Source organism: Anser brachyrhynchus (assembly GCF_964034855.1).
Source record: "Anser brachyrhynchus genome assembly, chromosome: 11".
Taxonomy (NCBI): domain Eukaryota; kingdom Metazoa; phylum Chordata; class Aves; order Anseriformes; family Anatidae; genus Anser; species Anser brachyrhynchus.
Window position 1 is genome coordinate 13710837 of NC_137706.1, and position 11701 is coordinate 13722537.

At 43.2% G+C, this 11701-nt stretch overlaps 1 protein-coding gene across 4 annotated transcripts in view; it reads right to left on the reverse strand.

Annotated features, from left to right (window-relative positions):
• ARNT2 (aryl hydrocarbon receptor nuclear translocator 2) overlaps positions 1–5618 on the reverse strand; it is a 107396-nt gene extending 101778 nt beyond the window's left edge. For 2 of the 4 annotated variants that reach the window (XM_080607440.1, XM_080607439.1), the window contains exon 1: positions 5360–5618. In XM_080607440.1, the coding sequence (XP_080463566.1) occupies positions 5360–5390 (31 nt within the window). In that variant the 5' untranslated portion in view covers positions 5391–5618. The remainder of the gene's footprint in view (positions 1–5359) is intronic. The other 2 variants (XM_080607442.1, XM_080607441.1) reach the window with 1 other exon arrangement.
• Positions 5619–11701: the final 6083 nt, after the last annotated feature.

The following is an 11701-nucleotide window of genomic DNA, read 5'->3' on the forward strand; positions in this document are numbered from 1 at the left end:
CCGTGGTGCTGGCCAGGCAGAGCAGCCCCATCCTCATCCATCTCTGAATGCTGCTGGCCACCCAAAGGGACGCTTCCACAAGGCGGACTGGAAAATCTGCAGAAGACCTACAAGAACTGAGATGTACATCCCCACGTCCTAAACTCAAGGCCCCTCTTTCCCCCTTCTATTGCAAAATGTTAATAGCATTATACTTTCTTCAGTTAGCACTGAATTAACGCATTTCCATTCTTACTTGTCAGTTATGAAGCAGTAAGTCTAAAAAAATTACCCTAAACTATACACACATCTGATCTTCACAAGCCATTTAAGCATAATCTCTGAATTCATCTTCATAATGACAGCCCCATTTCTGTCCTCTTAATAGCAATAATCACTAACTCAAAGGTGTTATTTTGCCTTGATTGTTTTGAAATGGCTGTTTTTTCCTTTCCTACCTAATCTCTACAGCAATTTTTCTTACTGGAAAGAAAAAACAGCAGTACCATCTGGTATCACAGGAATCAGCAATATCTGTTTTGTTTTGCATTTTTATTAAGAGGAACGGGGAAACATTATTCTATTTGAAAAAAATATTTGAAACTAACCACAAGCTGCATATGCAAATTTTAAATAAATATTCTGTGATAGAAGAGATACTTTAAAATATAATGCTTTGGAATCCCTGTAGATTAGAAACACCAAAAAATTACATTTCTTCAATGCAAGTTACTGTTCTGTACACAGTCCTGATGGTCAAAACATTATCACAGAACAGTTCAATAGGCATTATCACCTCACCCCACTGTTTGACTGAAGTAAGGACAAGTTCTGCAGAAAGAAAGAAATGAAAACAGAAGGAAAAGATCTGTAGTTTAAGGATCCCATTAGCTAATGAGTGTTCAGCTTTTGAGTTTCAGCATTATCCTAGAAACAAGACTACGTTTTTGCATCCCAGAAACATTAGGGCCCATTATAATCCCCATCAGTAGAACACTCCATTTACTCCCCAGGATGCTGTCAAATTGATTTTGGAGTTTACTGGATAGTCTATATTGTAATGATGGGCAAAGCTGTTACTACCGTAGCAATAAAACACAACAAATTTGGGGCTCAGCATTGAATAGACACTTTTGAAATCTAAAACACCAAATTAGATTTTTTAATCATCAATTTTTAAGCCCTACCAAAGCTAAAAAAATAAAAAGAATTGCCAGGCTGTCAAAGCCAATTCCTTTGTGGGAACATGGAACGTGGCAGCAATAAACCCCTTCCACATTTTCTAACATCTTAGCACCCTGAGTGCAATGCAAGGCGGGCTAACAACCCACTTCATTCCCAGAGGGACCAGCTGGAACGGGAGAATGATTTATCTCCACCTTGAACTCCCACGAGAAGCGAATGGACACCGACCAAACCAGCTCCCAGAACCCACACACTTGCCTAAGACAAGAAGCCAGATGCAGGGCTGAGTTACACGTGTTCATTCATACAACATGAAGTTTGCTGCTAACTCGTTACAAACTGCAAGTGGAAAGTGCTCATTTAATTGTCTTTCCTTGAGGATCAACCTCAGGCGTTTGTTTTTTTTTAAATCCTGCATTAGCCATTGGCTAGAAGGATGTGCAGTCAGCTGCTGTGGTTGTGAGAGGGAGGCTTTAAGCCCCAGCAGCACACTTCTGCCGCTGCCCAGCACCTCTCTCAATCTCAACCCAGCTCTGACAGATGCCCTTGCGAGCCAGGTAGGTTGCTGTACATACTGTCAGACCTTGGACTCTCTGCTGAAAAAGAAATCATTACAGGAGCTTTAGTGACTATGTGAACAACTCAGCTACTGTTTGGTATTGTTTTTTCAATTAAATATAAGAATACAATCCTAAAGATTCACAAAAGCTTCAAAGATGGCCAAAACCACCCTAAGGGAACTGCCCTCTGGTGTAACTCTGGATAAGCTCTGAGTGTTTAATCTCAATATTTCTACAGATTCGGTGTATGAGTGTGTGGCATTTGGCAGTGTATCTGTGGGTACTACCCAGGTTGCCCCTTCCACCTGGGGAAGAGCTGAAGGGGTAAAGCCAGCCCATTTCCCATCTCCTAAGCACAACAAAGTTGCTGCTCTGGCACCATCCGTAAGACTGAGCCAACTTAGTCACCCAAGGCCACATAAAGTCTCAGGAAAAGAAAAAGTTGATTTCATTAAGAATTTCACATTTTCATCCCAATTGGGCTCTTACAAGAACCACCACATCACATACTTCATCACAAGTTAAGCAAAATTTGACCCCGAAGTAGCAACAGTTACGGACAAGTTTGCATTCCAAAAATATATGTATTTAAAACAGACGTGGCACTAAGTTACTTTGCTGCAAGCAGTAATTTATGAAATGCTTGTTACACCTCCACAATTTTTTTGTTCTTAAAACCCATTTAATATGCCAATCTTATTTCAGGAGGAAATAAATTAACTCTGATGCTTTGTGCCAATGCAGATGAGCTTCCCACACACTTGTATTGTGTTTCACACTTTGGTTAGTCATCCAGATTACGACAAACGAACAAAGTACTTCTAACCAGATCCTATTCCTGAGGTTAAGCGTGCAGGAAGAGCAAGAAAAGAGATTATCTTACAGAGCCCCCAGTTCTCAGAGCAATGTCTCTTTGCAGCAATGGACGAGCACCTTCACCACAAAGACCTGTCAGCAGATGTGGCCGTATCCCTGTCACAATCCGGTCCTGACACTGCAGCTCCTGCGAGCCCTAACATGGACAGGCTGCAAACTGCTCCCACCCTGTTGCAAAAAGAGCAGGGAAATGGATAAATCTGCATCTAACGTGGGAGAGAACAGAACATCACAGAGCAGTGCACAATTCTGTACCAGGAGATACCACAGGGAAAGATTTCCACGTCCAGAATTACAGAATACCCAGCTTTTCTGTGTCTGATAATCCCCATTCCACTACCTAGAATATGACTAATGCCCCATGTATTTGTATTGTGGTAGCTGTAGGTTAATGTCCTGCCTAAATTATCAAATGTTATTAGAACCCCAGACAATTGCTTAATAAAAATTTAATCATATTGTAATTTCTAATCATCATTAAAGATGCTTAACAAGTTAATCTCTCTATTGTGCTCCCCTAACATCGTGGATCAGAAAGTCAGCTGGCGTAAGGCAGCACAGCTTCACCAATACTAATAGGGCTACTTTTGTTCTACACCAGCTGAGGATCCGGCCCCAAAAGAAAAAAGCAGCCTTAAAATCCTCCCAGTAAAGCTTTTGATTCTGCTTCTCTATACTGCTTTGTGGTTAATCTAAAAATAGAATAACAAAAGAAACAGATTATCATGTTAAAAACAATACAAGTCAAGATATGTCACGCACACAGCTCTATCTTCTGCTGTCCGTGGTAGAGCAAACGTAGCACTGCACCGCAGAGTGAAGTCTACTGTTCTCACCTCTTCACAGCTCAAAGTCTCCTCATTTTGACTTTGCCCATGCACAGCTACGTTTGTCTGACAGCAATGCTCATGCGCAGATAACATGGGAGGGTCGTTAATCGCTGGTGAATTGTCTGTCAGCCCAGATCTGCTCCAGCTGCCTAGACGACGAGTGAGAAGACGCTCTGCAACCTCAGCCTCGCGGACGCACGTGTAGGCTCGTGCCAGGAAACCAACACGCTTCCTCATCCTTCCGGAGGACGGCAATCTGTGCTTGGAAGCGCTTGACGACCGCACGGCAAGCCAGCCTCGTTGTGCTGGATCACTGCACTGCCAGCACGCTTGGCGCTCACATTCAGTATGTTTCCCATTGCTCTCCCTGAGTTCACAACACAAGCGCTCCCTGGGGCACAGGGGAACGACCGGGAAGCCCTGCTCCAAGGCTACCCTGCAGCGCGTGTGTACCCAAACTCCTGCAACCACATTTTTGGTGACTCCAGCTGCAGGTAGGTAGAAAAAGAGGTGGAAAAGGGTGGTGCCAAAGGGCCGCCAGGCTCTACAAATCCTCAGCAGTTTCTGCACAGACCTCTAAGCGATCAGTGTTGCTCCTTCTGTGCAGAGCTTGGAGGAGCAGACTGGACGAAGGCAAACCAAACTTTTCCCCAAAAAAAGCTGTTTGTATCCGCCTGTGCCTGCAAAACCGCTCACTGATTCTAGCTACATGTGCACGCACAGAAATTCTCCGTTTTCATGCATGACATGGTAGCCTGGAAGCTAAATAACACTCGTTTAATAACCTGTCATTAAATATTGATTTTCATTTAATACGTAGAATTCTGAAATGAAAACTCAATCTGATTGGCAAAGGTTTGTTGTTCCTGCTTACTTTATTGACACTTACTGAAACAAACAAACTGTGTACACCAAAAGGTTTACCTTCAGCGTGAAAGCTACAAGAACATTTGAACGACTGTTGACATTTCCTCCAGGAAGCCCTTAACAGTCAGAACTGAAACTGACCGAAAAATGGCAAAGCATCCCAGTATTAAAACAAATAGGACTGGAATCCACTTTTGATGAAAGTGTTCCTCATTCGTATTGTGCCCAGCGCAAAATCCGCTGTTCCATTTGTGTTTAATGTTAGATACTCGACGATACGACACTTCATTGACCAAAGTACCTTACCGAAACACGTACTACGGCGCATCACACGAGCCCACTCTACTCCACCACACACTTAACGAACCAGACATTGCGCCTCACAGACACACGTCGCCTCAGGGAACGTCTTAGCCCCACAAAGAATTTGAAGAGAAAACTTTAGTGAGTTCCTTCTGCTAATAAATTATTATTGGAAAATTGATTTATGGCATCTTTTGGCAGGGAAACGGGAGCACACCAAAGAACCTGCCAGCCCTGAGGTGCTTTCCTGGGGTTTCGACGTGCCGCTTTCCCTTCAGATAGCGTGCCTGGGACAGCAGCAGGGCACCAAAGACCGGGCGTAGGGCACCAGAGACCGGGCACAGAGCACCACAGACCGGGCGTAGGGCACCAAGGACCTGGCATAGGGCACCAGAGACTGGGCGTAGGGCACCATACACTGACAGCAGCCCCCGGCCCTCAGCCTCTCCCCGCTCCCCTCTGCCCCCAGGTGCTTATGCACAACTCCTCCGGGCTCCCGAGGTCTCCCCCGGGCTCGGTGCGAGGCCGCCCGCCCGCCCGCTCCTCCCGGCCGCCGACGGCCGCCGCCGGTCCCGGGGCGAGCCCGCTCCGAGCCGCGGGGGAGCGGGGAGAGCCGCGGGGCTGTCCCCGTCCCGGTCCCGGTCCCGGTCGCCACGGGCGGTGTGTGCCTACGGCGGGCCGGGGGCGTGTGGTGCGGCGGGGCCAACGTGGGGCGAGACGGAGACCCTGCGGCGCAGGGGGGCAACGGCAGCTACTCACCGGGAGGGTTTACAGCCGCCGGCGTTGCCATCTTGTCTCTGAGAAGGATTAAGACAAATGCATAGAGGGGAGGAGGGATGCTCTGAGCAGCCCGGGGGAGGCGGGGGAGGGAGAGGCAGCCGGGGCGAGGCGAGGCGAGAGGGGCGCCGCGGCTGCTCCCGCCCCGGGGACCCGGCGGCGGCGGCGCTCCCCGCTCCGTGCGGGGCGGCCCAAGATGTCCGACGGCCCCGCGCCGCGTCTGCTCATGCGCCGCGCTCAGTGAGCATGTGACGGGCGGCCGCACATGTGCGCTGGGACCGCGCCCGAGCGGGACCCCCGGCCGCCGCCCCCCGGGAAGAGCGGCGGGCGAACGCCCGTCGCCGGTCCCGGAGCAGCGGCCCCGCTCGGGACTCGAACCCGCGGCCCCGGGAGCTGCTCCTCGCCCGGCGCGCAGCCCCTTGAGGGAGAGGTCTCGAGCCCAGGCCCGCGCGCGGGCGATGAGGCGCGGCCGTGTGGGCGCCGCTGAGGGGGCGCCGGCACCGGCATGCCGCGGGGGCTTTCTCCGCTTGGCAGCGCTGTTTCTGGGGGTCCCAGCCAAAAATGCAGCCCTGGGCACGGGGGTGGCCTTGGGGTGGGTCGGGTGTGAAGCATGCCCCAGAGGTTTTGAGGCGTGGTGGTGTGCCTCGCCTGTGTCTGAGCTCAAGATGGAAGATCTGGGGCTTCAAATGGATGATAATATACAGAAACGTCTCAGTCCATTATTAATAATATGATTTTCCTTGTATTACTAATGAAAATGTAGTAACTGATGGAGTTCCTCAGTATGAAAAAGATGACAAACACAAAGAATTCAGACGGGCCACTCCGCTCCTCATGGGATCTATACAGATTATAGTTGTGTTGCGTCCTTTTAAAAATCAACAGTTTGCCTTACTCTGTGTTCACATTCAAGCATAAGTATAGCTGAACAACTGATCTTTATTACTCAGTTGGCATTTTAAGGCTTTCTGGTACAAACACAAGGACCATAAATGTATGCTTTTTAATGAAATCAGAGATTTTTCTTGTAATCTCATACCTCAGGGCTCCAAAATGAACCAGTATCACAGAATTAACAAACTTCAAGACTCATTGAAAGCCCTCAGTGTGATAACTGCAGCAGACACATGATATATATGTATAACACTAAAAAAGCATGCCTGTCTTGCAATGCCTCTGTCGTGCCCCCGTAACGCTGCAAAGGCCTGTTAATCGTTAAGCGGCTCCATTCGCCGTGCGCAGTTGCCCTGAACAGTCCTGCAGACTTTAAGGGCAGCACTCAGAGCAAAAAGTTGCAAATCAGTCCCTTGCTCTGCTGAATAAGTAACCTGCACCAGTTTCGCCATTAAGATGTAAATTGGCAGAAAGACCGAGAAAGCATGGAGGCTGTGTTTACTCATTTCCTGTAGATAAGTTTAATCAGCATGGCATTAAAATGCTCTTGCTTATCTAGAAAGTTTACTTTATCTTTGATTTATTGTGCTTTTGCCTGTGAGATGTTGAGCTGTTTTTCTAAGCATCTTACTGCCGTAGTGCCTCCTGATGCTGTGGAGTTTGGGATATTCTACAGTCATTCTAATTCCTGTGGTTTAAGGCACATATGCTGATAATACTAGAAGACTTTGTTAGCATCAGCAATTTTGTAAATATAACTTATTTTCATTCAGATAAAACTGTGTTACTGTGATTTTAGAGAACCTTGGTCACAGTATTTCTAGATTCTTACCTTTCGTGAGGAAAAGCCATGCTCCAAGTAGCTTACCCTGCAGCAGGAAATAGGGCATAGCTCAGTTCCTTTAGGTTCCTATTAAGTCCCTTATTCAAATTGTACAGGTAATGCTGCTCATGAAAGCCTTGCCGTGAGCCACATGGCATCAAGTTAAATACGTGCATAAAGGTGAAACAGCCAAACCCCTAACACAATAATGTTGATAAAATACCATTTGATAAAAACATGATTTATAGCATTAGGCACTTTTGAAGTGTCCTCTGAAGCAATTTTCAAGTATTCAGGGGTTAAGCCTTATCCCTCTCTTATCAGTATAGCATTAATAATTTCTATTTCATTTCTATTTTAGAGATAGGGAAGCCACCCCGGAAGAAACAAGCCTACAGAGATCTGACAGTGCGCTATCCCAGCTTTCAACACATGTATCGAATAAGCCAAACAGCCGAGTATAAACCAATGAAGCCATACAACACTGTGTGCTGTCTCCATGCATGATATCCCATGAGACTTTAGATTAGCCCAGAAAGAGCACGTTGCAGCCAGTACATTTGATATCGTGCTCCATCTAAATAAGACCTTAGAGCTTAGAATGGAACATGTTCTGTCAAATCTACTGTAATTCAGACATAATTATGCAAAGTAAGGCTTTTTTTTTCTTTTTGGTTCAGTGTGAGCTTTGTTGACTCACGGTGTTCTGTTTCACATGCAATTCTTTGTTCGCTTAGATAGACTGAGAAATGAGATTGATTTTCCCTCCTTCCCATTTTCTCTATCTTATTAGGTAGTTTTACCAGGGTTTTTCAGAATCCCAGAAACAATCCACAGGTGAATGAAACTGACCTCTATTTGTCTGTAATAAACTACTTCCTTGCTATCTCATTCTGAGCCTTTCCATATCTGTGGCGAGATCTGTAACGCCGGTAACTGAAGAAAGAAATCACCACTGCTATTAAAAGTATGTTCTAGTAATTGTGGAAATACACGGTGTGTGTTTACTTTTGCTGCAATACAAAGAACAGGTATACAGTACAGCATGAAATAAATTAGTTGCTGTTTCCCCAAGTTTACGCCTAGATGTGCAGGTTGAAAGCAAAATTCACAGGGAATGGGGTTCCTCAGCAAAAGCAAGGGCAGTGCCAGTCTCTACCCGTACACTTGCTGAGAGATTAAACAGCACTCTATCAATACCAACTACAAAATGTAATATATAAGCAATACAGCAATATTAAAAAAATATATACTGTTTGTGTGGCACAACAGGATGCTTTACTTACCATATTAACATGATTACAAACGTTGGCATGATGTGTAGCAACAGAAAGTGAATGAACTACGAAAAGTGATTTTTATCTCAATCCAGTTATTATGTACCAGAGGAAGACTCTGTTAGTTGTCTTTACAGTGACTGTTTCCAATTTAGAGGCCTATTATCACTGATACTAGTGTTCAGCATAGATGTATTTTCTGCATCTTGGCACAAGAACTAGAAATAGATAAGCACTACAGCACACTGACCTGTGAGATGGAAAACTTGAACTTGCGTCTTCCCATGTGTTTTCATTCCATGCAATGCACTAATAATTTCTAAATATTTATTTATTTAAAAATAGTGGAAAGTTATTTTGTTTGTTTGTTTGTTTGTTAAATTATTTCCTTTGAAGAAATTAGGTCTTTCCAAGCTGGTTTACTCCATCTGAATCAATAAAGTCCAGAAACAAAAGAAGAAGGTAATAATTTAAAGTGAATGAGAATGTGTTGAATGTCAAAAAATAGATTAAAAAAAAAAGGTCATATGGCTATTCTAATTTATGACAATTCCACTTTAAAAGAATTAAAAGTCAAGGTATGAAACCTTGAAGATTCAGTTCCCCAGCAGAATTTACTTTTCCAGGGACATGAAGAAACTAGGTGATATTTCAGATATTTTAATCTAATATAATCAAAACCAGGACATTTTAATAAAGTCTCATACTTTAATAAGACCTCCCAGCTACATTCTTTGATCTGTGTTACCATTGTAATTGTGTTAATATATTGCTCGTAATTCATCCAAAAGTCTTGGATATTAAGCAACCCCATCCACCCAACTGTTGGCAACTGGAACATAAAGTGCCCTTTTTAAATTTGTTTCGTCACATATGGATGACCACACTTGCCTAAATAAGCTATAGAGAAAATAATGAAATTTTTTAAATGAACAATCATAGGAAGGTCTTAAAAGCATTTGTTAAGGAAATTACAACCTTGTTCTTTAAACTATCCCATATAATCTAAGAGAAAATTTTATTATTCCTATAAAATGCAATGAAATACCTCGATAAGAATGTAGAAGATACATTAATCTCTATTCAGTCCTGGAGGTATAGAAATGCAATTTCTATGATGTTCTCTAGTTAGTGCTGTTAAATTCTATGGTGCTTTTCCTTTAGGGAAAATGACACTGAGTATTGGAGAAATCCTCCTAAAGGTGAAATGTCTGTGGCAGAATTCCCCTTACCTAAGAAATGTAACTGAGATCACATAAATATTCCTGTGCTAGTGTGTACTAGGAACCAAGCACACAGGTGTCCTTCATTTCATATCATCAGCTCTAACATTCTACATATCCCAAGTCTATGGAAGTCTATGCAAATTTAACCACATATTAAGCAACAACCAAAATTCGAATGCTGAAACTTGATGATTATCAAGCCTAAGAGAGCAGTAGCTGGCACAAACACATTAACAGACCACTTGTTTGCTGTACAAGGTTTACTAAGCTGATTATATTTTTCTTTCCTAACGTTAACATGACTTACTGACAGAAGCACTGCCAACAAGTGGCATCCTTAGGGTGATAGAGGCTGCTGCTGGTTACCTCGGGCAGAACAGACCACAGAGCATACAGGAATATAGTTTCCATGTTGCATACTTAATTACGCCCCTGAAACCATTCTGTGAAGCAACTGGGCAAAAAACAAAAAGGAATAAACAATACTGTTCTCCTCACCAAAATGCCAAGACACAAACAACAGGATAGATCCCAGAAATAACACCGGGATCTGAATCAGCAAAATGACGCAGATATCAGAACTATGGAAGTAACGCCCTTTTCACCAAAATGCCACGTCTTGCTTTGGAATACAATAAAAGTTTATCCATTTTAAGGGATTTTGTTTGTGTGTGTGATATATTGTAGTTAGAACACTGTGATTTAAAACATGAAGTGAGACCTTCCGGGTTTGAGTCACAGAAGTGGACTTCCACGTCACTAGATCCTCCTCAACATCTTTTATCCCTTTCCACCTTCAGAAATAAGAGCCTAAGCTAAATTCTGCTGAAACCAATTTGCACAGCAAGATGAAGGCTTTCATTAGCAATTCTGCCTCTATGTGACAACCCTCCAGCTCGCTAGTTCTAAAATACTAGTTGGATTAAAAAACTACCTTAGTCAGTTTAATAAAAATGATCAGTAAAGCCAGAGGTGGTCTTTTGCATGGAAAAAGGGCCTTTTTCACATCAATGCTTAGGGTAGGAGCAAACTACCATTTTCCCAGATTCCTGCTGCCCCATCTGCTCAATAGCAAAGTTCATGAATGCAATAAAATGTAAAGATTCAAGTAATGTAACATCCACATTTTGACAAAAGTATTTTCATTTCTCAGTTCAGGTTTTCTAGGTATCAACAATATTTATAGAACTGATCTTTCTATAATCCACAAAAGGCTAATGCGTTCTGTCATAACAATAAAACTAATGGTAGGACTAGAACAAGTTTACATTTTTGGCAATGCATTTTTAAAAGTATACTTTAAAAACACAGTGTATTAGAAAAATACTACTGCCAACTTAATTGAGGCCTTCGCCTGGTTTGAAATGAGAATTTATGAAGGGTATTTTGGTAAATTTTATAAACATCATCTTATCCCTTTTACAGAGGATAAGAATTGCTTTATCTTACCAGAGAGATTTGCTGAGGATCATAAGCTGCAAAAAGACTAAAAAGGCAGAAAATTTCTCAGAAATAATTGCAGCAAAACAGCCCGAGTTCCACAAGATACAAATGGCACTCTGTGTCCTAAATAAAATACAAAATTAGGAGGAATCTGAAATATGCAGCACTATTTCAGAGTCCAGAGCGGACAGCTGGAAAAACAACAGCAACAACAACAAAACCCAAATATGTAAGGAAATGGCTGTCTGATATTTGCCCTCTATTCTAATATGCTCATTCTCTGCTTTCTGCGGCTCCCCTTTCTTCAGCTATGCAAGATAACAATTTCCAAGAACCATAAAAGAGAACAGAACCACATGCATTTAATTGTGTTATAAATTGAATTATGATTTATGCCAGGTTTTACATTTCATAAGTAAGATATTATGCAAATTCTCTGCAGACCCTTGCATTTAAAAGCTTGCGCAAAATATTTTTGGTAGCTTCCCACTTGATTTTATTTCTGAAATAGACAAAGTGAATACGTGCACCTGTGTCTCAAAGACCAGACAGTACATTCTTAATTATGTTCAAAAATCTTATCCCTGAATTATGGGATGCGACATAATTCATTTCTACATTAGCAAAAGTGTGCTTTAAGAGTGACGGAGCATCCCTTACC